Raw genomic sequence first — 26,169 nt, forward strand, 5'->3', positions numbered from 1 at the left:
CGTTAAGTCCGAGGGCGAATTCTCTTATCGGGTCCCCACCATGATTGCGCAGGACCAGTGCACTACTCGATGAGCTTAATTATTTGCATGTTTAGCCCTCGGTGGAATTTTTCCTCCTATGAACGGTCTCATTATGCATGTAGCCAGTGCCATTGGGCGGGACTGCAATCAATAAATAGTGCCGGGTCGATGGTACCTCGCTCTAGACCCGGGGGGGTGAAATTGGGATCAGCCCGATCTAGCGTGGAGTTCAGCTGAGATCCAAGGAGCGACGGCACCCGAGGGATAAAAAAGAATGGAGCAAGGGCTGGATCGGATTCGGCCGCCGGGGTGCTGGATTGGGCGCACGACCTGCCAAGCTGGTTGCGGTGCACCGAGATGCAGGGGCAATCGGAGGTAGAATCTAATTGCGTTTACTAGTCGGGATGGATTCTTGTTTCGCGGCGTTGGGCGACGGTCCCTCAGGGATAGATACACCAACGTCATCCAGACGTCGTCTAGTATGTAAGAACACGGCTCGATCTGACGGAGGACCTGAGGTGGATCCCCTCGATTCTGTGAAGTGGATCGATCGGTAGATGATGCTCGGAGGAAAAAGGGAAAAGAAAAACAGACCTCGACCTACACCGGCATCGACACCGACATCTACATCTACACTCGGATTACTGCATCCTTCTTTTTCCCCCACTACACCACCACGCCCACCATGAATTAGCCCCTATCCCACTGTTCACATTCCTGCCCAAATACTTCCAGTGCCAAGGTTGCCTGGCAGCTTCGACCCTGGGTGACATGAGTTGGGAAGACCCTGTGCACAGGTATGCATGCCCCTTGACTCTCCCCTTGTGCGGGGAGTATTTCTCCATATGTAGTGATTTTCTGTACTTCGTCCCAGTCATGCTCGTTACCTACTCGCCATCAATCACCATGCTGACCATGTTCAGCTTCGAGCCACAGACCCCCACAAAAACCCCGATCACCGCGAGCGACTCCTTCCACACCCCCAAACTCGAGTCGTCCTTTTTCGACCCCCGAGTCACTTGGGACACCGCCGACCCCTATGCCTCGAGCCCCGAGTTCCTGCGAACCCCCCAGAAGTTCGGGCTGAGGCAGCATGACCACCTCCAACACCACCACCACCACCACCACCACCCAGACACCACCAAACGCATCCGCGCAGTGAAGCCGCTCCCCAGTGTCACCGAGGACGAGACTCTGGGCTCAGCCAAATCCGCTGCGTCAATGCAGACACCGCCGCCCACCAGTGCCTCGCGGCGGAAAGCCCCCGAGTTCGACCAGCTCGAGGGGCTCGTCAGCCGGGACGCTACGCCGAGGACAAGCACCCACCTCGAAACCCCCAGTCGCCTGCTGGGGGCCTCGCCGAGCATGTTCGCCAACCTCCAATCCTCCCCCGATCTCTTTCAACTCGCCTCCCTAGACCCCACAGGCTCGCCCTTCTTCCCGCAACAGCGCCTGTTCTGGGACCAGGACCTGGAGCAGCCCGTCCACGATGTCCCTCTCCTCGGCACAGGCATGTCAGCCAATCCCACCAGCAATCCTTCGACCAATTCACTGCACATTCCCCAACTACCCTCAATCGATAGCTCTATGGATCTGCCCGATTTCAGTCACCCGGGCTTTGGGATCGCCTCAGCTCCGCCTCCTACAGATGCCGCCCTCTTTCCCGCCCCATTCTCCACGTCCCCTCGACGTCCCTCTGCGAAGGCCGAGGATCCAGCCATGTTCTTGAGCTCGCCCGCTCGCCGATTCGGTGGCCCCCCAATGACTCCAGAGAAGAAGTCGTTTGGCCGACAGCCCTACCACCATCAAATGGAGGAGTCGAGGCGGGAAGAGCTTCGCCGGGCACAAGCCCCGGACGGGCAGAGTCACGGCTCCTTCGAAGAAGACGAGGAGGAGGATGACGATTGCACGCCCCGCGGTGGCCGGCCAGGACTGACCCGGAGTGTGACCCACAGTGCCATCCCCAGCTCCTCCTTCTCCTCCTATCGGCCTCTCAGTCAGGGGGGCATCATGGCCTCCACGAGCGGTATCCGCAAGAGCCCTACGAAAGGCCGTGCGTCACCGGCAAAAGGAATGCGGCCTGGCACCTTGGCTCGGTCCAACTCCCTTGCAACCGGGTTCCCAACTCGTTCGCAGTCGGTCGTCCTCAAGGTCGGCCGGGATGGCCGCGCAAAGGCTGAAATGCAACCGCTGAGTGAAGCGTCAACCGGCCTCACTGATCCTCTGAGGGGAATGGACCTGGACGGTTCAGCCACCGAAAGTGAGGCTGATCCGGCTGAATACTCGGAATACCCTGCTCTCTCTCGCCCTGAATCCTCCTACGCCTACCTGGATGGTGGCCGGCCGCCACTGTCCCGCAGCGACTCGGACTCTCGGCCTCTGTCGAAAGGGTCGTATGCCTCCACCGCGGCTTCGTCTCAATCCGGCCGCCAATCTCCCTGGGCGGGTTCCTCTCGTGGTGGAACGACCCGGTCGACCTATCGCGGGTCTCCAGAAGCTCTCAAGCGAACCCCGAGACGACACTCATCGTTACTCCATTCCGATTCAAACTATACGCGCGGCAGCATCGCCTCCGACTCACTCCCCGAACCCGACTCGGACCATGGCGATGCGCAGCATGCGCTCCGGCAAGTCCTCAAAGATCGCAGCCGGGGCGGCCGCCCTGCCACCAGCGGCTACGGGGGTCGAATCAGTCGTTCCTCGCAGTCGTTTGCACACCTCCACTCGTCGCCTCCGCATCTAGGGAGCGACTTTGATATCAATCCGCGGCAGGCCAATGTCTCGCCCACGACCCTCACCGATCCTGATTTGGCCACGCCCAGCACCGAACGCCATAGCAATCCCAGCAACGCCACCCGCTGCATTTGCAACTCGATGGATAATGGCGGCCACCTCATGATCCAATGGTGAGTTTTTGCCTCCTATCATAAAATATGACCTCGTTTCTAATAAAATGGCAGTGAATCATGTACCTACTGGCTACACACTAGATGCGTCGGCCTCGAGCGTGCCAACCTCCCCTCGGTGTACGTGTGTGTCTTCTGTGCCCAAACCCCGACGCGGCGCAACCGCCCACGAGGCATGAATCCGACCGGGAATAATGGGCCACCATCGCCTCTGGCGCATAAGTCATTCCGATTTCGATAATCATCCTTGTCGATGCTTTTTCATGACCAGCATTTCCGCCTTTCCTTTGTCAATTCCCCAAGCCGCTGTGCTTGTTCTTCTTTTGCATCTTCTGCTTAGCGGGGGTGTCCATGTTCAGTCCCTCAGTCCTAATCGCCCCCTTCTCTTCTGTATCATGATACCAATGTACTACACTGTCCGTCCGCGAGGACTCGGAATTTCAATACTTCGACCACGGAACCACTTAAGTAAACATCCATCCTGATAGGCCAATCCCGCCTTTATCGCCACACCGCCCTTTTATCGCCCAAAAAATAATCTCCGCCCACTCTTTCTCTCTTGTCATACTCTCTCTCTCTCTTAACTCAACATCGTAGACGGAGTGAGCCTCACTCTTTTGGCTTCTCTTTCTCATTGCATTTGTTACTTATTCATGTCCGCCTCCCTCCCCGGCAGCCGGGACCTACCCGTGTCGCAGTATGACCTGACCACCTACTGGGGTCGTGTGCGCCATGCGGCCGACATTTCCGATCCGCGGTGAGTCAAACTAACTCCGTAGCTCTGGATCACGCATGACTGACTGTAATAGGACCCTCCTCGTTTCATCCGCGGGTCTAGAACAGGCCAAGCAACTCATTGCTTCCTACAAGCAGAACCATGTCCCCGCCATGACACCCGAGCTGTGGCGGGCGAAGAAGGTCGTCGATTCGACCCTGCACCCAGGTAACTACTCCACGAGTGCAATAAATGCCCCCTTGGGGAATTTGATCACTCATGGCTAATGAACATGCTTCAGACACCGGCCAGCCCGTGCTTCTCCCCTTCCGCATGTCCTGCTACGTGATCACCAACCTGGTCGTAACGGCCGGCATGCTCACCCCAGGCCTCCAGACAACGGGGACCCTCCTCTGGCAAATCGGCAACCAGTCACTGAACGTGGCAATCAACAACGCCAACGCCAACAAATCGACCCCGTTATCCATGTCTCAAATCACCAAGTCCTACCTCATGGCCGTGTCAGCCTCCTGCTCCGTGGCGCTCGGTCTAAACGCCCTCGTCCCGCGCCTGAAGCGGGTCTCCCCCAACACCAAACTGATCCTCTCGCGGCTCGTCCCCTTCGCCGCCGTCGCCAGCGCCTCCGCGCTGAACGTCTTCCTCATGCGCGGCGAGGAGATCCGCCGCGGAATCGACATCTACCCGGTCCTGTCAGACGCTGAGCGCCAAAAGCGCGAAGAAGCCGGCGAAGACACCACCCCGCAATCTCTCGGCAAGTCCAAAAAGGCTGCTACCATCGCCGTCGGCGAGACGGCCATCAGCCGCATTCTCAACGCCACCCCGATCATGGTCGTGCCGCCGCTTATCCTGGTGAAGCTTGAGAAGACGCAGTGGCTGCGTGCGCGGCCGCGCATGGTGACGCCTGTGAATCTGGGCCTGATTTTGGCCACGTCGCTGTTTGCGCTGCCGTTGGCGCTGGCGGCGTTCCCGCAGCGTCAGGCTATTAGTGTTGCCAGTTTGGAGGAGGAGTTTTGGGAGCGCGGTGGGCATGATGGCATGGTGGAGTTTAATCGGGGCATTTGAATACTGTCTCTGGGTTTGAGCGTGTAGTATATATCCACAACGAATATACGATTTCTGCATTGTATTCGTTCCTTCATGCTGTACAACATACACTTGGTCAGACTTACTGCTATCAGTCCGGTTATGGCCCGCTATATCCAACGAACTCACCCCTAGCTACTGGGATGCAATTTATAGTGAATATTCCTGACTAGATAATAAAACAATTTTCTCATTGGCGGAGGTCGTTAGAAACATACATCTCGATTATGTTGATGCACTATGTACAAGTTAATTCCTCTATGGAGCTTTTTAAACTGCCCCAATATATATCCATCTGCCAGGAAGATGCTAAATAACACTCAAATCTGGCTCCCTCCTCGCACGCAGCACGTCCTCCACCCTCGCCGCGAGATCCAGCAACTCGTCGTCTCCATGTGCGAAGCCCAAAAACTCCAACCCAATAGGAACACCCCTCGGAGCCGATGCAGAGGGAGAGCTAAATCCAGCTGTGCTCAACAATCAGCATATATTGACCAAAAAAAAAACAACACTTTGCGCGGAAGTGCTAGCAAATCTTACCTGGAAGACAAATCGCAGGCCGCCCCGTCAAAGCAGCCAAGATCCCATTCCGACCCGCCTGCGCCGCGCCCCCCGTGGGGACAACCAGTCTCCGCTGATGCGGGTACGCCAGCGCGTCAAGCTGGTTCTCGTCGAAGACGCGCTGGACCTCTTTCTTCAGGGCTTGGATTCTCTCTAATCTCGCGCGATATGCCTCGCTCGTGCGCGAGAATGTCACTGGGTCTTTCAGTCCCGCATCAAACGCAGCGGTCACGGCTTGGGTGTGGTAGTTGCCGCTATCGGCTATGGATTCTAAGGAGCGGTGATCGGAGTGCTCTATCAGCGGCGACTGGAGGAATTCGTCAAGGAAGAACTTGAATTCGAAGCGCTGAGTGTCGGCGTTTTCGCGGAGATCGGCGAAGCTCCAGTCTTCGTGGCTCGATGCCGCGATGGGCACGAGGGTTACTGTTTCCTTGTTCTCCGCTTGGAAGGAGGCTAGTGCGTTGCGGACGATCGATTGGATCTCTTCGTTCTCGGCTTGCAGCTCCGTGCCTTGGTGGTCTGCTTCTTCCACTCCGAAGTATGCATCCAATATACCAATCCGGGGCTTACGCCCAGAGGATGGAGGATCGCTCTGCGTCTGCGTCTGCGTCTGCGTCTGGTCTCGCATGACATTAAAAACCACCCGGACATCCTCCACCGTTCTCGCCATGGGCCCCGCGCAATCCTGCGTCTCAGACACCGGCACAATGCCCCTCGTCGAGACAACCCCCCACGTTGGCCGGAATCCCACAATCGCACACGCCGATGCCGGAGACCGCAGCGAGTTATTCGTGTCCGTCCCCGTCCCTACCAGCGCCAGATTCGCCGCCAGCGCCGCACCCGTCCCACCCGACGAGCCGCCGGGCGTGCGCGACAAGTCGTAGGGATTGAGAGTCTGGCCGCCGAGCGAGGAGACTGTTGTTCCGTGCAGGGCGAATTCATGCAGATTCGTCTTTCCCAAGATAATTGCGCCGGCGCGGAGGAGCTGTGCCACGACGTCGCTGTCCTCGCGGGTGCGCATGTTCGCGAGCGCTTTGGTGCCCGCGGTGGTTGGCAGGCTGCAAGTGCCGAAGTTGTCCTTGAGGACGATGGGCACGCCGTGGAGGCGTGGGAATGGGTCATTGCGCTTGAGTAGTGATTGAGTCTCGGCGTCCTTTTGGGTGGCTATGTGCTCTGCGTCTGGATTGAGGCAGAGGAGTGTCTTGAGGGTGTGGTCGTACTCGGCAATGCGGGCTAGGTAGGCGCGCACGACGGCCGCGCAGGTAGTCTGCTGCTGGCGGAGGGCATCGTGGAAGCCGGAGATGGTGAGTTCGGAGACGGGGAAGGGTGGCATGGTGTCCGTCCAGTGTGTCTGTTGGGTTCTTATCGGAGGTGCAGATAAAAGGCCTCGGGGTAGAGTTGGGGTAGTGTGAGGGGCGGATGCTTGGATCCACATCTACTGCACTGCAATTAGGGCTCGAAGGTAGATCTCAATAGCTTTTATATTGCTATCAAAGTACGCGTCTAGTTCACCGACATCTTCTCCATGGCATCTGCAGCACTTGCACCGACATCCTCCTTCGTCGCCTGAGTGGGCAAATCCTTGCCCTCCTCAGCCTGGACCTCGGACGGCTTCGCTCCGGCGCCGGGGTGTCTGCTGCCCTTGTCCTTCTTCGGCTTCTGCTTTTTCTCCTTAGGTCCCTCAACGGGGTAAGCCTTCTTCTCAATCTCCTGCCACTCGGTCGAATTCTGGAATTCGGCCGAAATTGGTGCCAGAAGTCTGTTGAGAGCCGTGCTGACGGCCGGCTTCAGTAGTTGAGGTGTAAGCTAAAGACAGCACTTTGTTAGCAAGACTGGCTCTTTTTGGTACTGTTTTGGAGAAGAAGAAAGTACTCACCACATCGGCGACATAGTCTTTCTTCACGGTCTCGATATCCCTATATATGAGCGGTTCGGCATCCCGCTGCTCAACCGTGAAGTGCCGCTCACCGTCAAGCAGGGAGCTAGCAGGGAGCAACACATGCTCGACGAACGCAATAAGACCATTGTCTTCCACAACCTTGGGCACACACGTCGCCTTTTTGATCCTTGAGGGATGCGTTAGCATATTCATCAGAAACGCACGCGGGAAGCTCGAAACTTACTTCTTCACCACATTTTCAGGAGTTTCCAAAAGGTCAATTTTTGAGTTGGGACTTGATCATCACTGTTAGTTGGGTTGTTGGTGTGTTTGGAATAATGGCACTTACTCGCTGGCACTCATTTTCACGCCAGTCAGACCAGGCACGATGTGGTTCATGATGTCTTGGTATGTCAGTATCAGCATATCCTAGTAGACCGGTTTTGATTTGTGTGTACTCACGAGCGCGAGACTTGTATCCGGCTTTCGGAAGAAGCTAGACAAATGGGAGTTGCGTTAGAGTAGTCCGTATGGTTAGGAAAGATGATGTATTACCTCCGTTGCAAGTGTCTGCAGGGAATGTTAGATTTGCTCAATTATAGAGAAGAAAGAGAGAGAATGGAAAGGAGTCACTCACAAAAATCTTCCTCTGATCCACACCACTTTGAAACTTTAGTCATTGGTTCTTTACTTCAGCCAGATTAACTTACCCGAATTGCGCGTGTACTATCAGATAAAGGTGGTTAGCCGGCTGAAAGGATTTGGGAGTAATATCAAGGTACTAACCGCCGAGGTACTCTTCGTCAAGGGCTTGGAGAAGCTAGTGGCACGAAGTGATTAGCTTATTTACCGTGGATCGTATAAAATAGCGGACTAACAGGGTACAGAAGAGAGCTTAGAGCGGGGGCGGCAGCCTGTTTCACAACATCCGCTCCGCTGTGCTGCGCGCGAGTGGAGGTAGTGATTGACGCGAGACGGTAGACGTCCATGGTGTCTGTAGATGTTGTTAATATTTGTGTCGAGGCCAGGCATGTTGTGTCGATATTTACATTTCTAACACGGGATTAGTAAATAGCCTAACCAAAAAAAAAGAGTCAAGTGCATGCATACCGAAGTCAACTGGTACGAGCTGCCAAGAACAAACTCCAGCTTGTCAATCGGGACATTGACAGCCTTGAGTAAGGATATGATGCAATGCCGGTAGTACTGTGCGCGAAACTCCACCAATTCAATAGGCGCTTTTCCGGCTGCGGAGGATCAGGTTAGTACCTGTTTTAGTTTTATGGAAGGCGATATGGCACTTACCATCTAAAAATCCGTGCACGTCCGCGAGCAGAATCTGTAGTAAAGTTAGGATCATTGTATTATAGACAATACACGCACGCAGAACCTGCCTTGACATTGGCGCCAGCTTGCAAGAACTGTGCGAGTTTCATCATCTGGACGTGGCAATTAGTCTTGAATCTCAGAGTAAGTCCATGCATGGATGTCAACATACAGGAACAAAGTATCCACAGTGCGGCTAGAGCGTGCGAACGATGTTAGTAGATGGCTCTCGTACAGACAATGAGTGAACGGAGGCAGGGCGATGCGACGAGATGAAAAAAGACAAGATTTTGCATGTTTCATCCCTCATTTCCATGAAAGCGTAGTCATACCTTGCCAGTAGTAGCAGTCCCTATTTACCAAGTCAGAATTTGATACATTTTGCGCAAATGTTGCGTTTTCATGCGTTGCACATACCCCAGTAGATGCGGAGAGTCTCATTTTTTGACAGCACTTCATCGATCAGCTCCGGGTTCAATGTCTCCGCAATGTTCTCCTGTATTCCAGTAAGTCTTGAGAACTACATAATCCGAGGTCGCATGTAGAGAAGAAGAAGAAAAAGGTTCTCAATGAGAGTTGCGACTGCTCGGACAACCCCCGCCAATCCTTCCATATTCATTCTCGGGCCTGACGAACCTGAATGAGAGCCAGCTTGGCCTCCTTGGACATAGGGACAGCCATGATTCAGCGATTCAGGAAACGATTGCGCGTCCTGTCATATAACTATGGCAACGGAGGAAGAAAAGACGGATTGCAGAGGAAAGTGGGATGAGTCATGTGGAGGACGGGTTATTCCGCCTCCGATACTATACAATGTCGATTGCACCAACTTATCAGACTCGAGAGTCGAGACGCTTCATCACTATGTACACTCGAAAGTTGCACTCGGTAGAAACAAGCCCAAAGTAATGCGCCTAAAAAGGATATCCCGCCAAAACCAAAGAAAAAAAATCCACGCCAGAAGAAGTAGAATCCGGGCCTAAAACACAACCCCCCCGCCTAGAGAAGAATAATGGGAAATAAATAAAACCAGCATTGCAATCACCGCAGAGAATGCTGAGCTCATAAATGCAGCCTGTGCGCTCGGGGAAACAAGCAGCACCACGAAGTATAACAACAACCAAGGAAGGGCATATGTATTGTGCCCCCGAGACAACGGATCAATAGCAGAAAAACATCGATCAGGATTTTCTCCAATGAGGCAGACAACACCGACAATCCCGTCCCATTCCGTCCATGATAAGATAAATTAACCCAAAAAAGATATGAACCGTCTATCCGTGCGCGGAACCAGACGAAGCGCCAGCGAACTCCATATTGGTGCTGTCGAGAGAGGAGAGGGAAGGCCCAACAATTCCTACGCACGCGGCCGGTGCAGCCCCGTACCGATCCGGTAGGCTTCTGTCCCATCGTCGACGAGGGACTCCTTGAACCATTGATGCTTCAGGGCCTGCTTGGCCGTGATGCGGTTCTTCGGGTCGTAGACAAAGATCTTTTGCAGGAGGTCGAGGAACTGGCGATTGTATGGGGTATTGGTAGGGATGAACTCCTATCAGAAGGATTAGCCAAAATCGAGGTGATGAAGACATCCAAAAGTAACTCACTGTCAGTGCTTTCATCGCTCGCACATACTTGCGCGAAGCCCGCGTCGTCTCATTATTAGGATAGTCCAGTTTGCTCCGGTTGAAGTACCTGGAAAAGTTAGTTTCCGTTCACGAGATACGAAATGACTGGACTTACTTCGCTGCGGAGTTGGTGTGACTGCCAGACCGCCCTCCTTGCATGACCTGCCGGACCAGCCGCGAGTCAATTCGAGATCCAATGACTGCTTCCATCATAGCCAAGTGTTCCAGATTGTCGTGCGTCTGGAAGAGCGCATCGCCGGTGAAGAACTCCACCAGAATACACCCGATACTCCAGATATCACACGGGAAACTCCAGCCGAGGTTCAGGATGATTTCAGGCGCGCGGTAGTGCCGTGTGGAGACAACGGAGGAATGGTACTCGTCATCGAAGGTGGCCGACCCGAAGTCGATGAGCCGGATCTCGGAGTCGAGAAGGACGCGGCGCTGGCGGGCGTTGCGGGACGTCGCATGAGAGGATGAAGGGATAGTGCGGTTGTAGGTAAAGGTCTGGTAGGCATTGCTGACGAGGAGGATGTTTTCGGGTTTGAGGTCGGTATGGATTAGGTTCAAGTCATGAAGGACTGGGTTGTCAGCTAGATCGTTTGTGGCACATGAATAAGGAAAACTTACAGGCAACGCTCGTGAACAGCTGGCGAGCAAATTGTTGAATTTGACTGCTCGGGAATGGCACAAAACCATTGCCCTTTAAGAAGTCAAAGACACTTTGCCCCAGCAAGTCGGTGACGATGCAGATGTGATTCCGAAAGTCGAAGCAGTCGCGGAGGTGGATGCACTTGTTGCGGTTCTGCTTGTCATTCGAGGCCAGCGTAGACAACACCCGCAGCTCGATCCGCGACGCGTCGCGATACTTTTGGATGGAGCGGATGATCTTGACTGCGCAGCGGGCCTTTCGGTGCTTGTCGTACGCCTCCACCACTTTTCCAAATGTGCCCTGGCCAAGGAGTTTGATTACGGAGTCTGGAACCTAATGTCAGTCCTGTTCGCCGCATCAATCTGAGCGATTCTCAACTTACATCGATCTGTCAACGGCGTGTCGGGGGTCACAATGTAGTGGCCATCGTCGTCGTCGAACTTGTCGTGTCGTGCACTCGTCCACTGCGAAAGGCTCGGTCAATAACAGGCAAGACAGAAAGGACAGAGGGAGACAAACGTCGCGAATTACAGGTACTGGCACATCCTTGGCTTTGATGGGCGGTTTGGGCGGCGGAACGTAGCTCAAGAAAGCGTCACCTCCGGTTTCCAATTCCCGCTTCTTCTGCTGCTCATCTCGTGTAGATTTCCGCGTAGTCACGCGCTTTCGCTTTTGGCCAACATTGGCATCTTCGTAGTAGACACCATTGCTGGCCCCTGTGCTGCCCTGCGAACCGAGTGATGTCGGCGCGGTCGTATGTAAGGAAGTGGTCCGGTCCGTCGACAGCGAGTGGCCAGAAGAGTCATCTCCGTATGCTTGAGGATTGATCGAGAATGACGGCCGATCGTAGTAACTGAGGTCATACGCGGTCTCGATTCCCGTGCGTCTTCTCTTGCCGGCGGGCTGCGAAGGAGGCGGTTGGACGGTGGGGACACCGTGGGCAGGGGGAGGCGGAGCGGCCTTGCCAGACTCTGGAGCAGGGCTGTCATCGATCACAATGACTTCTTGTGGGATGCCGTTTTTGTAGAACTCGCCCCAGTCGGGCTTCTTCCTCCGGCCCCCATGGGACGGGGCGGCACTAGATCCGCTTGGGCGTGACGCCATGGCGGATGGCGTCGAGGTGTTCGGAGCGACTCTGGAGGGTTGGGTGTAGGGAATGGAGGATGTGGTCGGTGAGGGTACGCTGTAGGCGTAGGAGTTCGCAAGGCGAGCCCCTGCGGCGGCGGCCGTGGTCGGGTACGACGTCGTCGACTGATAGGATTGGTGGTGTGGATAACCGTAGTGCTGGTGGTGGGTTGGATGAGTGGCAGTAGCGGTAGACGGTGTAGACATGTTGTAGAAGACAATCGCGGGCTCTCGCTTCACTCGACAGGTGGTCGAGGCGGGTTGTGGAGGGCTTAATGGGTGTCGCCCGAGGGCGAGTCTCACAGCGAGTCTCTGGCTTGGGTTCTCGCGACCACGGTGGCTCCGAGGGGGGGTCTAGCAGACCAGCCGCGCGAGAATGAAGCGGAAGACAGACGTCGAGGGAGTGTGAGGAAGGGAGAAATTCGCACAGACGCCAGAGACGTGAGGATGACGGGTGGAGGCGGTCGGGGGTGTGTGATCGAATGGGGGTAGTGGGCTCTTCAAGCGAAACACATAATCCTCGGGGGGAGAAGGATCAGGAGAGAGGAGGCACCAAATACATTGGAAAGGAACCGGCTGACACCTGGGTTTGGGTTGGAAACGGAGTGTGTGGCAGCGGGAAGAGAGGGGGGGAAGCGAAGGGTCGAAGCCAGCAGCAGATGAGTGATGATGCTACTGACGATCCTGGCTCAACCGTCGCTTCACCACAACAACCACCATTACATTCACCGGTCTAGGGCCACGATCGCAATACGACTGGGTAGTTATAGGACTGCTATAATAATTGGGCTGGTCAATAATAATAACTAGAATAATAATAATAGACAATTCATTCACTGCCCCAATCACCCTCTGGATTCGCCATGACCATTCCGATTGCGAGGAATGATTCCCGAGCCCTCGCGAGTCTGGTCTGGTCCCGCCACCGGCAACGATGGACGGTCTCTGTGCGCCAATTCCGGCTCGTCTGGCCCTCTCACACTTCTCTCAATTTCTGCTAGACTCGAAACAATCCGCCTCTTTCAAAATTATCTCTCACACTACTACCTACAGACTGTCGTAGGTTGGGAGGCACTGCCAGCCAGTCACCTGACCGGTTCCGGACTCTAGCTGACTCAGCTAATCTACATTCGGAGACAAGGAGTTAACTACGTGCAGTGGTGGGTGGCTGGAAAGAGCGTGTTGAGCGGTTGAGAAACAGCAGAAGCTTCGCTGCGCTGCATGTCTCAAGCGGTGCCGAGACACGGGTCGATCAGGTCGAGGAACTTTCCTGGCGGCGGTAAGCGTCTACCAGCGCAAGGGGTGACGCCCGGACAGCTGAAAATCATGTAGAAAGCGCAGACGTGACTGGCCAGAACTCGTTCAGTAGTCGGAGTTAGTACCTGTCGTGTATCGGTACGGAGACTATATCAATCTCCACTGTTAGACAGGCCCCTTTTCTTTCCTTGTCTATCTCTAAGCCTCGGTCACCACCTGGGCAAAGATGGGATCAATTGTGTCAATGGAGCGTCCAAATTGAATATGCTCTATTGAGAAGTATTCGTTCACACTGGTCAGTCTATTATTCAGGACCGTAAGAATAGAATGCACTGTAGTATGAAGATATATATATCGCAGCAAGTGTCTCGATGGATTATGAGGGATATAGAGGCCTAAGAAGACAATGCCAATTTCTGAACCTTGTCTCAGTTTCCCACTGGTAGGTCGCATTTGCTTTGGCTCCAGGATAAGACCCAGGTGTAAATTGGCCGTGTATCATCAATCACTGCGGTTGAGGCGCAGCGAAGTTGATGACCACGGAAGGATGTATGGAGACAGAAGTCAGCCACACTTCTATTCAACGAATTCAACGATCCAATCAAAGACGCGAGCAAATTGGGTCGGCAATCAGTGAATAACCTTAGTTCACTACGTATGTACGTCTATAGCTGGCCAGCCCAGGTCTGGAGCCGAGCATAAAAAAAGGCAAAAAGACTACCACGTGGCCAATAAAGACTTAACAGCCAGAAAATATGACCAACTCCCATCTGGGATTAACGAATTTAGCACCGTCTAGAAAAGAATTTTACCTTGACCCAAAGAATTCCTGCAACTTAATCTGGATGCCTTCGCGCTGTTGTCCCGATCGGGCGTGGCGGAGCCGATCCTACCACGGATTAGGTTTGCTAAGCTCAACCCGTCAGCCCTACCTTAAAGTGTTCGGGTCACTCTTAAGGATTTTGGGAGCCTGGCGAGCAATGAATGCCGTTTTGGTAGGCGTCGCGAAGTAGGCCAGCCAAAGTTATAAATTCACGCACTTTGCCCTTGATTCCTCCCATCTAAACATACCATTGATCCTCACTCTACCTAACAGAACACGAACCCACACCATGTCAATCGTCAATCGTGCCGTCAAGGGTGTTGCGGCGGGCATCGGCCTGGCCTCGGAGAGCATGCACGCTCGCAAAATGAAGAAAGATGGTAATGCACAATCCCAATCGCCATCGGAAAGCTCTCCGTCAGAGAGAAGTTTGTCGCGAGACAACAGCGAGCCGCCAGCATACCGGGCCGAGCTATATACGTCTCAAGAGCATCTTCCGGCCCAAACGACGGGGACCATTCAAACCGACGGAATTGACACTCTCGAAGAACAATGGGATCTCGATGAAGCCCAGGAAGAGCTACAGCAGCAGTATCCGACAGAGAAAAAAACCTCCGATGCTTCCACCGAGGAGGTGGACGGAGCTGTTCTGGCTACGGACTTTGTGCGCGACCACCCAGCGCCACTACCTTATGTATCTTATGATGAGCGATCCGCAAGGCCCCCAAAGCTATCAGCCCCTGTCGTTCTGCCCCAGCGCAGACCGAAGAAGCAGGACCGTGGCTTCATCCGCGCGTATGCGCCCGTGCTGGAGAACTATGGCATTGACCAGACTATGTTCCTTGACTTTCTCGATACGGCCGAGAAGTCGACCAAGGCGGATCGCTGGCTGCAGACGATCAATTTGGCTTCTCTGGCTACCATACCCTTACCCACTGCCGCGGGAATGGCCGTCGGGGTTGCAATCCGGATGGCGACCGACGTGGCGATGGCAGTGGAAGGTCGATACCGGTGAGCTTGTTTCTCTCTCCCTCACTGATATTACCTGCCGTAACTAACCCTCGATCCCAGGTCGAGCCGCTTCTTCGCTAAAATCAACAAGGAGTTCTTCCAGCCCCGCGGCCTGTTCTGCCTGGTCATGACCTGGAACCCCGAATTGGCAGGGGATCCATCGACAGTGGTCGATCTAAACACTAGTGTCGCCAAGGCTGCCGGCGGCAGCGGCGGAGATATGCTGAGTCGTCTTCAGTACAAATTCAAGTCGTCCGATGGAAAGTCCTACGGCAATCTCTTCCCAGAAGTTGCACCGCTGGTCTTCCCATCGCTGGATAAGCTAGCCTCGGCCGAGGACGCGGAGAAAAAGATCTCGAAGACAAAGCAGCGCCATCAATTCGTTGCTGAATACATGGACAGACGGGCCCAGGCTTCTTTCGTGAGTTTATTCGCACATTCAGGGACAATCAACGGACATTGGAACTAACAGAAAATAAATACAGAGGGCGAAAAACCCAGACAGTGTCCTGAACCAGGGTCCCGAACCTAAGTTTACCTCGCGCTATGCGGATCCCACCCACCCTGCAGCCAGCGGTGATCTCTTTGGCTTGATTACCGGCGGGCATCTCACACGAGACAATCGCAGAGAGACGATCCGGGGCTGGAGAGCCAGTGGTCGGGAGAAGGTGATGGGTGGCGGCCGCGCGAATGGCGATTATTCCAGCGAGGATTCGAATTACTATCAACCTCGCTCGAGTTCGAATTCGAACCCACCGGCGCCGCATGCTCCACACGGTCGTCGTCGAAGATCCAGACTGGCGGAAGGTAGAATTGATGCAGACAGGGCTCACGTGTCTGAATCCATGCAGGGCCGTCGTCCTGCTGGTCGACGAGAAGGGAGGGGAGGCCTACTGGCACAGGGGAGGAAGCTATATGAGCAAAAAGTGTTGTATTTGGTTATTGTGGACATGCCGTCGGATGAGGATATGGCTCAAGCACGGGCAGATCTGGGATTGAGTGCCTAAAAAGAGTAGACAGTGGTTATGATACATTTGAGATACCCGCATTTGAACTTTGTCTTTCATGCATTGTTAGTCTGGACTATATTCAACCTTGACCGTAGGTGGATAATGAGACCAGTCCGTAGGCAGGGGATGAAGAGTTATCAGAACGAAGCAGTGTAGACCGTCTCTCGTTCGACTTCTAGAACATGGGGACCCTCACAATAGGTGGACAAGAAATACACAAAAGACCGAAGCAACCCCAAGGATGAATTCCTCCGCCGAACGCCACGAAACCAAAACTCACGCAGGCAATGCAAGAACTCTGGAAGGGGAACCATTCCTCCACTAGAGAAAGAATTAGAGGCACAAGAAAAAGAAAAGAAAAAAGATACAAATGTAGATCAATCCCCCCGATCACGATCCTCCCTCGGATCTTTCAAATAGCCCTTTTGCAAATGTTTCATGCCTCGCCCGTCCACCTCGAGCATAAACAGAATGTCTCGCACTTGAATGCCCGATCCCTTCTCTTGATCTTCGCGCCATGTTCCGAGTCGCCGCTTGGGTTGGCTGGGTGTAGCTTCTCCAGGCTGAGTGGGCTTGTCGGGCGTAGCAGTCGGCGTTGAAGGAGCTGTGCGCGCGGGAGAGAACCCACTGGAGTTGCCACCGGGTTTGAGCCATGAATATGACTTTTTGGTGCCACCGAACCGGCGGGTGGAAAGCATGCTGTTGGTGGCCATTCGCGCGGTCTCCACGGATTGTTGGTGCTGCTGAACCTCGCTGGCCTTGGCGTCCATCATTTTCTTCTGTTCCTTCTTGCTGATAGATTTTGCGTTGAAGCTAGGTGCCCGTTCACCGATTGGAGTCGAGGGCGCAGATCCCAAGTCGACCGAGTCGGATCGCTGAAGAGTACCCTCGCCGAGAATGGCACTGGCACCGCGCTTGTTGCGCTTGGCCTCACGCCGCTCCTCCAGCGCTGCTTCCTTTCTGGCAATAGCCCGATAGATGTCGAAAGGACCTGAAATGCTAGTTAGTAAACGGCGCAGAAATTGAGTACAGCAACATACGCTTCAGTGAAGCCTTGGCAGCTCCGGCATTCCCAGCAGTCGGGCTAAGAGGCTGCGCGACATCGCCCCATTCAGATGGGATCGCACCATGCGAGTGTGCTCGGCGGCTGCGGGCCAATGTCGAAGAATAATCCACCACTCCCCTCAGGCGTTCTTCGCACGAGAGAGACAACAGATTCAGGATGTCAACCAAGGGCGCACCTTCCTGGTTCAGGATGGTTTTCCCACTTCTCACCACTGCGCTGCCATCTGGGCCCGTTACTTCGATGGGTTGCGGCCGGCCGGGGACTGGGTGGAACAGGCCCTCTGACGGGATGCGGACTCCAAGCTCAAACCCTCGCTTCTGCAACTTTTGCTCGAGGAGCTTGGTCAACAAGAAAGGTTCCTGAAGATGGTACTGCGCCCGTCGCGCAGCCTCAGTATCCTGTCGAGTGGGCTCATTGGGATCCTTGAACGGAAGAGGGGGTTGTGAAGCTGCCTCTATGGAAAAGGATTCTTGCGGTGTTGCTGGTTTGATCTGAGGCAGATCGCCGAAGCTGGTCGAGGCGGACAGTGTCCCCGGAGTGGACACTTGAGAGGAAAACGACGTATTGATGGGGAGAGGCGCGGGCGCATGTGACGATCGCGGTGTCGGCTGCGATGATGTGTTGGGCCCGCCGAAGCTGCGCGTGAGAAAGGCCTCTTCCTCGCGCACGTCGATACCGGACGAGGCCAGAACATCCGTGAGCTCCGCGGCATCTGTCACCTTGTCGGCAGGTCGAGAAGGTGGGCCCATGGTGCCAGGGGGAGCAGGGACCGCGGGAGTGGACGGCATGCTGTTCATCGCTGATCCATTCATCGATGGCTGACTTTGCGGCAACTGAAGCGAGCCGAAACTTGGGGAAGCGTAGGGTGACTGAGAGCCTGACGGAGGAAGAGGAGATAGACGGGGTCGCTTGGATGGTGGAGGGGCTGGTCCGCCGTTCACAGGAGATCCCGAGTTGGGAGAGGGAGATGAGACGGGGGGAGAGAATGGTTGAGAGAACTGAGGCTGCTGTGGCGGGGGAGCCTGCTGCTGCTGCCTGGGTTGCGCCATAGTGAATGAAATCCGACAGATACTTTCAGTTGATGCGACAGGCTACTGCGCACACCCACGACGGAGATGAAGGGAGGCAGACGACCACGCGTGGTTGGAGTAAGCGGATTGATCGCACCGCCAGCTTCCACCAAGTGTCACCATCTCAGGACGAAGGGTTGAGCATGGAAGCGATGGGCCAAGTGAACTGGGAGGACAGATAGTTCTGAAAGGAGGGAGGGAGGGTGACGGTTAGACGGGGGATAACTTTGGGACGAGCTTCCTGTCCTGCCTGAGTGTGCTCCGCGTGGTCACGTGTGCGATTATGTCATGCACCCTTTCTCTGCCCTGCTGTGATTCTCTCTCGGCAACACGGAGATTCTCAGGCGTCTTGTCGCGCCCAGTCATGGCTGTTCCTTCTGGCGCGTATTGATTGATTGATGCATAGCGCGGCAATTGACTACATCCTCGGAATACTAAGCGATTACCAGGTGGCCCTCGAGGATCCCATACACGGTGAGAGCGACGCGCTCTCAGAACCCTAAGCAGTTCCCAGATTGCGCCTTCGCCAGGTGAATCCCCAAATTCATCATGGCGGCCAAGCGCAAGGCCTCGGCGATTGGTGCCGTGGATGATGAGCCCGTGGACCCATCGGATGAGCTGGCGTTCTACTGCCTGGGCGGAGGCAATGAAGTCGGCCGGTCATGCCATATCATTCAGTACAAGGGCAAGACGGTGATGGTAAGTTTCATGTGTGTTGGAGCAGACCGAATAATAACCGAAGCCGATAGCTCGACGCCGGTATGCATCCCGCCAAAGAAGGATTCTCGGCCCTTCCCTTCTTCGACGAGTTTGATCTCAGCACGGTGGATATTCTTCTGATCAGCCAGTATGTCGGACCCCCTTGTGTTTTCAGTCGGAGCAGGACCAGTGGTTGCATGTATATGAGAAGAGCCCAATACAAATCATTCTGTTCCCGCTGTACTTGTATCTACATCCATCTATGCAGTGGGCTAATCGTTTGCTTCCCAGTTTCCACGTCGACCACTCCTCCGCCCTCCCCTACGTCCTTAGCAAGACCAACTTCAAAGGCCGTATCTTTATGACGCACGCCACAAAAGCTATCTACAAATGGCTGATCCAAGACAACGTCCGGGTCAGCAACACCTCATCCAGCTCGGATCAGCGCACAAATCTATACACCGAACGAGACCACCTCTCTACACTCCCTCTCATCGAAACCATCGACTTCAACACCACCCACACCATCAACAGTATCCGCATCACGCCATTCCCCGCCGGTCATGTCCTCGGTGCCGCCATGTTCCTGGTCTCGATCGCCGGCTTGAATATCCTGTTCACCGGCGACTACTCCCGCGAAGAGGACCGACACTTGATTCCGGCCGAAGTGCCCAAGGGGATCAAGATTGATGTTCTCATCACGGAATCCACATTCGGCATTTCATCGAATCCGCCTCGGCTGGAACGTGAAGCGGCGCTGATGAAGTCCATCACGGGTGTTTTAAATCGCGGTGGTCGGGTTCTGATGCCGGTGTTTGCCCTCGGACGCGCGCAGGAACTGCTTCTGATTCTCGACGAATACTGGGAACGGCACCCGGAATTGCAGAAAATCCCCATTTATTATATCGGCAACATGGCCCGTCGATGCATGGTCGTCTACCAGACCTATATTGGCGCCATGAACGATAACATTAAGCGCTTATTCAGGCTCCGGATGGCCGAGGCCGAGGCTTCTGGAGACAAGAGCGTGAGCGTGGGGCCGTGGGATTTCCGCTTCGTGCGAAGTCTGCGAAGCCTGGACCGATTCGACGATGTTGGGGGCTGTGTCATGCTGGCTTCGCCGGGTATGCTGCAATCAGGCACGAGTCGTGAATTGCTCGAGCGCTGGGCTCCCAGTGACCGGAACGGTGTGGTCATGACCGGATATAGTGTGGAAGGCACCATGGCGAAGCAATTGCTCAATGAGCCAGACCAGATTCCCGCCGTGATGTCTAAAGTGGCCACTGGCCATGGACGAGGCCGGGTCCCGGGAGGCAACGACGAGGAGCAGAAAGTGATGATCCCACGCCGATGCACGATTGATGAGGTCAGCTTCGCCGCTCATGTTGACGGTGTTGAGAACCGGAACTTTATCGAAGAGGTCGCTGCGCCAGTAGTGGTGAGTCTTATCCCCTCTCACTCAAATTGCTGTCACTAACATCCCCCCAAGATTCTTGTTCACGGAGAAAAGCACCAGATGATGAGACTCAAGTCGAAACTCCTTAGCCTCAACGCAGACAAGACAGTCAAAGTCAAGGTATATACGCCTGCCAACTGCGATGAGGTCCGCATCCCCTTCAAGAAGGACAAGATTGCCAAGGTGGTCGGGAAGCTGGCACAGATTGCTCCTCCCACAGAAGAAAGTGACAGCCAGCTCATGGCTGGTGTCTTGGTTCAAAATGGATTCGATTTAAGCTTGGTTGCTCCGGAGGACCTCCAGGAGTACGCCGGTCTCACCACGACAACCATCACATGCAAGCAACACATCACGCTCAGCTCGGCCAGCATGGATCTAATTCGATGGGCTCTTGAGGGTACCTTTGGCGCGATCGAGGAGGTCGGAAACCAGGTTAAGAAAACCGAGAGCGACTCGGAAGATTCCAAGCCCAAACAGGAGGCTGCCGACGAGGAAATCCCGATGGAAACCACACAGACCTTCCTCGTGATGGGCTGTGTCATTCTCCGCCACCACCCACGAACCCGCGAGGTTGAACTGGAATGGGAAGGGAACATGATGAACGACGGTGTCGCCGACGCTGTCATGGCTGTTCTTCTCACCGTCGAGAGCAGTCCAGCCTCCGTGAAACGTACGTGACCTCTTTATCAAATTCCGACAAGATGCTAACCATTCTTTAGAATCCGCAAAAGACAAGCATCACCACCATCATCATGGCGATGATGACATCGCCGTTCCCCCGAACCCCCATTCCCGGCTTTCACCCGACGAACGACTGACACGCCTTCTGATGATGCTGGAAGCGCAATTCGGCTCGAGCATTGCCCCCATCGAACGCCCAAGGGTCCCAACCGAGCTCGTGAACGGCACGCTAGAAAATGGCGACGCAGACCAAACGACAGATCCCGAGCGATTGGCGGATATCGAGTCTGCAGAACTTGATCGGCTTCACGCTTTGGGTATCCCCGTCCCCGGCCTTGAGATCCAAGTGGACCAGCACGTGGCTCGTGTTTGGCTTGAGAACCTGGAGGTGGAGTGCGCCAATGCTATCCTGCGGGATCGTGTCCGTGTCGTTGTCGAGCGGGCTGTTGAGACGGTTGCGGGACTGTGGGTTGAGGACTCGATGCCCCGGGAGGTGGCGGCGCCCAATGGCTCTGCCGAGGAGCAGATGGAGGTCGACGTGAAACAGGCGACTGCCATTGAGGCCAAGGGTTGATTGGGGGTGCATCTGTACAATAATGGCTAGTTACTCTCGAATGGATCTGAGATGACTTTATGGGCATTCTGCGGAGACAAATTGTGTAGTAGATTGATTCTTGAATTACTCGAAGAAACTCGCGATATATATTTAAAAAGGGCTAGATTCAAATTGACATGTCGTTGATCAAGAGTGGGAGGTTCTGTAGCTATTCTTTTGACATCCCCAAGTCCGCAAAAACAGCATCTAGTACTCTAGCCGTCACATCGACAATCGTATCGATCTCTTCCTTAGACACGTTGTAGGGCGGAGACAATATGACATGGTCACCACGGACGCCATCCGCAGTGCCAGCGCAACCATATAGCGAGATCGCATACTCCGGCCGCAGACCTTTCTCCTGAATCAAGAACGACAGACGCGTCTCGGTATCGAATGGTTCTTTCGTATCCTTGTCCTTGACAAATTCAAGCTGGAAACGCAGCGTCAGCAATCTCTCCCATCAAAGCGTCTCTATTGATAGATGCATATGCATTTCTACTCACCCCCCAAAACAGCGCCTTCCCTCGAATATCGCCCACATACGGATGCCCTCCCAACTGGCTCCGCAGCCGCTCTTCAAAATAAGAGCCCATGTCCCGCACATTCTGCAGCAGCCCTTCCTCTTGGACGGTCTTCTGCACCGCCAACGCAGTCGCACACGAGAGCGCATGGCCCTGATAGGTCTGTCCGTGTCGGAAAGCGCCCGTGCCTTTGTCGATGGTCTGCACGACATGATCGGCGATCAAAACCCCCGAGACAGGCGCGTACCCTCCACCCAGACCCTTGCCAATGGCTAGGATATCTGGCACGACCTCTTCCTGCTCCCATTCATGCAGAGTGCCGCACCGGCCCATGCCGCACATGATCTCGTCGAAGATCAGGAGTGCGCCGTGTTTCGAGCAGACGGCTTTCATGGCGGCGAAGTAGCCCGGTACAGCGGGGACGCAGCCCAGGGCCTGAATCCAATTAATTTGATTAGTGTTTTTCAGGAATATAATTGGCGCGGAGGGTGATAACGCACCGCGCCGACGACGGGCTCTGCGATGAACGCGCACACATTCTCAGGTCCCACGCGCTGAAACTCCGCGTCCAGCTCGGCGGCTAGACGAGCGACGTATTGCGCGTCAGACTCGCCGTCTTGCTTGCCGCGGTATGCATAGCAGGGAGAGACATGCGATACGTTTTTGGACAAAAGAGGCTCGAAGGCCTGCCGGCGAAGGACATGGCCTCCGGCCGATAAAGCGCCCAGCGTGGTGCCGTGATAGGACGGCAGACGGGAGATGAACCGTGTCCGCTGCGGCTGGGGGGATGGCAGCTCGAGGAAATATTGGCGGGCTAGTTTGAGAGCCGCTTCCATGGCCTCGGAACCTGAATGGCATATTAGTGGATAGGGCCGTGAATAATATATTGAGGTGCGGGCTGACCTGAGCTGACGACGAAGAGCTTGGACAATTTCCCGCCCGTGGAGTCGACCAACAGCTGAGCGAGGTCTTCGGCTACTTGAGTGCCAAAGAAGGCCGAGTGACAGTACAATATCGTGTCGATTTGATTCTTCATGGCCTGCTTGATCTGCTCGTGGCCATGTCCCAGACACGCCACAGCCGCGCCGCCGGTCGAATCGAGAAATTTTGTCCCATCCTCGAGGAAGAGATAGCTGCCCTTGCCGCCAACAACCGATTTGGGGATGAAATGAGTGTCCCGGTGAAGGACGGCACTGGATCGTGTCATGGTAGATGTAGAAGGTGGAAATAAACAGCGTGACTCACTTGTTGGAATGTGCGGGGAGAGCGGGTTCGGCATGCCGGGGGGGTGATTAATCACACTGGCCTACATGGTGTACCTGCATTGGGTGTATGCAACTATGCGCGGAGGCAAGATATGGGTTGTAGTATAGCGGAAGACGGACTAGCACTTTCTCAGATCGATGAAGGACAACCATGTGGGCCCTCAATGAACATTGTGATAGTTGAACATGGTGTGATAATATTACATAGAACCCCCTGTATGAGGCGCAAGCTCACTAGCCTCGTTTCCTTGTCGAAACAAGACGGAGACGAGTGAGACTGAAATAGTGTATGACGTACCAGTAGAGAAAGAGCGAAGCGCCCAAAGGACTCCCTGATCCATTGAAACATGTGATGGTCCCCGATCGACTTGTTGACCTCGTTCTACGCCCAGCATGTCTGGTTTTTGGGACTAGACATGTGGAATCCTTTCATTCTTGCTCCCAGGCAGAGGATCGCCCACATCCTAGCCCGCCACTCTGCCCCTCCTCGGGAAACCCTGCGCTAAATGGAGACCTTTGTAAATAAACCCCACCAGGGCAAAACACCCCCCCTTCAATTGAAACTCACCACCAAAGTGCCGCGCCAACGATTGAGAAATGGGCTGACGTGGAGCAGGCGCCAAAGGATGTTTCATCATCCGTCCTCTGAAAGCTTGCCGTCCCGTAGATAGACGGAACGTGGAGGTTGCGTGATGTGGCACTCGCTAGCCCCTGAAGTGATTGGCTCCGTTTCGCACTACGTTGGATGCCCCTCCTATATAAACCCCTCTTCGCCCTCTTCTCCCCTTCCTCTTCTTCACCACCGACCACTTTTCTCTACTTCAATCCAACTTTTCAAGCAACACATCTTTCAAAATGGGCTGGTTCAGTGGTGAGTTATACTCCGGTGCATGCCAAGCCGGGGCTTAGCGTCTTGGCTGACCGTTAGTGGCATAGACGATTCCGAGCAGGCCGACTACCACCAGCAATGGAACAACTCCGAGCCCCAGGAGCATGAGGCCAGCTTCGCCCATGAGCTGATTGCCGGGGCCGCCAGCTACGAGGCTGCCAAGGCCTACGAGGAGCACGAGGAGCGTGAGGGTAAGCGACACCATTCCGTCCATCCCGGCACAAAAGACATGAATGCTGATCGATGGGTGATCTGAACAGGCAAGCCGGAGAGCCACGAGAAGGCCAAGGAGATCATGGCTGGTTTCGCCGGTGCTTTCGTGGACCGTGAGGTCGAGACCCGGGGTCTGGACTTCATTGACCGCGAGAAGGCCAAGCGTCAGGCCCGCGAGCACATTGAGCGCGTGTCTGCCGAGGATGCTGGCTGGTAAAGAGCCAATGGCATATCCATGTGTCCTTCTAGACTCGTTTTGAGAATCGATCACATTCGTTTATTGGCTGGTCGTCCTGGTAAACAAACTCGTTTAGTCCCATTGTAGTTCGGCTGTATAATTATTCGCTGTACCTTTTGCAGGGTGATAGTCTATACTCGTACGCAGATCGACCTAAGGGCTGAAACGGCACTGCAAAGTGAACAGAGAGTCACTATAGAATGTATACTCCGGAGTGGCCATGCCGCACCAATCCCGCCAACTGGCCCGTGCGCCCCGCCCACAAACTCCGCCTCTGCTTTCCTTCCACGATCACACCGGACCTGCTCAACACCACCCACCATGCCTCAACACGCCCGCGTCGAGGAGGTCGACTCCGACCCCGATGAGGTCGCCCCCTCCGACTTTGATGACAACGACAACGTCATCATTGCCCCCGCCGACATCCCCTCGCGCGCACCGGCAAACCCCACGCCCAACGTGGCCAACATGGCCAACATGGCGAACATGGCCAATGCCGCCAATGAGGCCCAGATGGCCGAACCCCAGCGCGAGATCCCCAAACACTTCCAATGCCTGTATCCCATCTACTTCGACAAGACCCGTTCGCGCGCCGAGGGCCGCAAGGTGGGCGCCGAGCTGGCGGTGGAAAATCCGCTGGCTCGCGAAATCGCCGATGCGGCGCAGACGCTCGGATTGCAGGTCGGTCTGGAGCCGGAGAAGTTGCATCCGAAGGACTGGGCGAACCCCGGACGCGTGCGTGTGTTGCTGAAGAATGAGGATGGAAAGTCGATGAATTCCAAGATTAAGAATAGTGCGTATTTCTCTCTCTCTCTCTCTCTCTCTCTCTCTCTGCACAACCATTGGGTCCTGCAGAAACTGACTGACCCTTGCTATTCTCCAGAGCATCATCTCTACATCCTTGTCGCGGAGTATCTGAAAGCCCACCCGACCAACGAGAAATCCCCGTACCGATTACGGATCCGCGGTCTGCCCGTGCCTGACAAACTCCCCGATGCGCCCTCCGCGCCGCGCGGCTGGAAGATCGGAAAGATCCTGCCGATTCACTCGCCCGCATACAGTGGTGGCGGGGTCAGTGATAACCCATTGCAGGATGCCATGGCCGAGATGCAGAGCATGGGGGGAATGCCGGGAATGCCTGCAATTCCAGGTATGCCGGGGATGGACATGGGCGGGCCATCGGGGCCAGGCGGTGGGGGTGCAGAAAAGAAAAAGAAGGAGAAGAAAAAGGGCAAGGCGTGATATATTCCATGTTACCTTGGACTTGCATTACATGGCGATGGGCGTTCTCTTGCTTTTGGATAGAATCGAGGCTCCTGAATACCTCGGATCGACCTGCTTTCTTCCGGCTTCTTCTGTGGATAGTTATTCTACGATAGATACTTGAATCCAATGTCCTATTCACATATCTATGCCATAAATCACTCGAATGTCGTCAATGGTTAGGTGATGCCCGAC

The 26,169-nt window shown here is 54.8% G+C and overlaps 10 protein-coding genes across 10 annotated transcripts; 5 read left to right on the forward strand and 5 right to left on the reverse strand.

Moving 5' to 3' along the window:
- Window positions 1-897: 897 nt before the first annotated feature.
- PFLUO_LOCUS1260 (uncharacterized protein) lies at window positions 898-4,725 on the forward strand (the record flags this gene model as incomplete). The annotated part of the gene is made up of 4 exons (XM_073778283.1): window positions 898-2,927; window positions 3,604-3,684; window positions 3,737-3,870; window positions 3,944-4,725. 4 exons carry the CDS (start codon window positions 898-900, stop codon window positions 4,723-4,725), a joined length of 3,027 nt encoding a protein of 1,008 aa, XP_073635353.1.
- Window positions 4,726-5,272: 547 nt separating this feature from the next.
- Window positions 5,273-6,640, reverse strand: PFLUO_LOCUS1261 (uncharacterized protein; the record flags this gene model as incomplete). Its single annotated transcript, XM_073778284.1, has 1 exon — window positions 5,273-6,640. The coding sequence occupies one exon, from the start codon at window positions 6,638-6,640 to the stop codon at window positions 5,273-5,275; it is 1,368 nt and encodes a 455-aa protein (XP_073635354.1).
- A 170-nt stretch (window positions 6,641-6,810) lies between these two features.
- On the reverse strand, window positions 6,811-9,193 carry PFLUO_LOCUS1262 (Tyrosine--tRNA ligase cytoplasmic; the record flags this gene model as incomplete). Its single annotated transcript, XM_073778285.1, has 18 exons — window positions 6,811-7,113; window positions 7,184-7,373; window positions 7,431-7,481; window positions 7,536-7,590; window positions 7,649-7,682; window positions 7,742-7,756; window positions 7,824-7,848; window positions 7,897-7,912; window positions 7,973-8,006; window positions 8,065-8,180; window positions 8,236-8,239; window positions 8,297-8,433; window positions 8,492-8,525; window positions 8,566-8,625; window positions 8,685-8,708; window positions 8,845-8,864; window positions 8,930-9,008; window positions 9,149-9,193. 18 exons carry the CDS (start codon window positions 9,191-9,193, stop codon window positions 6,811-6,813), a joined length of 1,242 nt encoding a protein of 413 aa, XP_073635355.1.
- Window positions 9,194-9,869: 676 nt separating this feature from the next.
- Window positions 9,870-12,121, reverse strand: PFLUO_LOCUS1263 (serine threonine protein kinase CMGC group; the record flags this gene model as incomplete). Its single annotated transcript, XM_073778286.1, has 6 exons — window positions 9,870-10,061; window positions 10,117-10,204; window positions 10,253-10,718; window positions 10,768-11,115; window positions 11,172-11,253; window positions 11,309-12,121. The coding sequence occupies 6 exons, from the start codon at window positions 12,119-12,121 to the stop codon at window positions 9,870-9,872; spliced, it is 1,989 nt and encodes a 662-aa protein (XP_073635356.1).
- Window positions 12,122-14,283: 2,162 nt separating this feature from the next.
- Window positions 14,284-16,012, forward strand: PFLUO_LOCUS1264 (uncharacterized protein; the record flags this gene model as incomplete). Its single annotated transcript, XM_073778287.1, has 3 exons — window positions 14,284-15,005; window positions 15,066-15,426; window positions 15,491-16,012. 3 exons carry the CDS (start codon window positions 14,284-14,286, stop codon window positions 16,010-16,012), a joined length of 1,605 nt encoding a protein of 534 aa, XP_073635357.1.
- Window positions 16,013-16,392: 380 nt separating this feature from the next.
- Window positions 16,393-18,130, reverse strand: PFLUO_LOCUS1265 (uncharacterized protein; the record flags this gene model as incomplete). Its single annotated transcript, XM_073778288.1, has 2 exons — window positions 16,393-17,006; window positions 17,056-18,130. The coding sequence occupies 2 exons, from the start codon at window positions 18,128-18,130 to the stop codon at window positions 16,393-16,395; spliced, it is 1,689 nt and encodes a 562-aa protein (XP_073635358.1).
- A 570-nt stretch (window positions 18,131-18,700) lies between these two features.
- PFLUO_LOCUS1266 (endoribonuclease ysh1) lies at window positions 18,701-21,561 on the forward strand (the record flags this gene model as incomplete). Its single annotated transcript, XM_073778290.1, has 5 exons — window positions 18,701-18,850; window positions 18,901-18,998; window positions 19,142-20,288; window positions 20,340-20,976; window positions 21,026-21,561. The coding sequence occupies 5 exons, from the start codon at window positions 18,701-18,703 to the stop codon at window positions 21,559-21,561; spliced, it is 2,568 nt and encodes an 855-aa protein (XP_073635359.1).
- A 190-nt stretch (window positions 21,562-21,751) lies between these two features.
- On the reverse strand, window positions 21,752-23,313 carry PFLUO_LOCUS1267 (uncharacterized protein; the record flags this gene model as incomplete). Its single annotated transcript, XM_073778291.1, has 4 exons — window positions 21,752-22,015; window positions 22,089-22,541; window positions 22,607-22,953; window positions 23,010-23,313. The coding sequence occupies 4 exons, from the start codon at window positions 23,311-23,313 to the stop codon at window positions 21,752-21,754; spliced, it is 1,368 nt and encodes a 455-aa protein (XP_073635360.1).
- Window positions 23,314-24,226: 913 nt separating this feature from the next.
- Window positions 24,227-24,690, forward strand: PFLUO_LOCUS1268 (uncharacterized protein; the record flags this gene model as incomplete). The annotated part of the gene is made up of 3 exons (XM_073778292.1): window positions 24,227-24,242; window positions 24,308-24,451; window positions 24,521-24,690. The coding sequence occupies 3 exons, from the start codon at window positions 24,227-24,229 to the stop codon at window positions 24,688-24,690; spliced, it is 330 nt and encodes a 109-aa protein (XP_073635361.1).
- A 342-nt stretch (window positions 24,691-25,032) lies between these two features.
- PFLUO_LOCUS1269 (signal recognition particle subunit) lies at window positions 25,033-25,953 on the forward strand (the record flags this gene model as incomplete). Its single annotated transcript, XM_073778293.1, has 2 exons — window positions 25,033-25,504; window positions 25,595-25,953. The coding sequence occupies 2 exons, from the start codon at window positions 25,033-25,035 to the stop codon at window positions 25,951-25,953; spliced, it is 831 nt and encodes a 276-aa protein (XP_073635362.1).
- Between the last annotated feature and the right edge of the window lie 216 nt (window positions 25,954-26,169).

Source organism: Penicillium psychrofluorescens (genome assembly GCF_964197705.1).
Source record: "Penicillium psychrofluorescens genome assembly, chromosome: 1".
Classification (NCBI taxonomy): Eukaryota; Fungi; Ascomycota; class Eurotiomycetes; order Eurotiales; family Aspergillaceae; genus Penicillium; species Penicillium psychrofluorescens.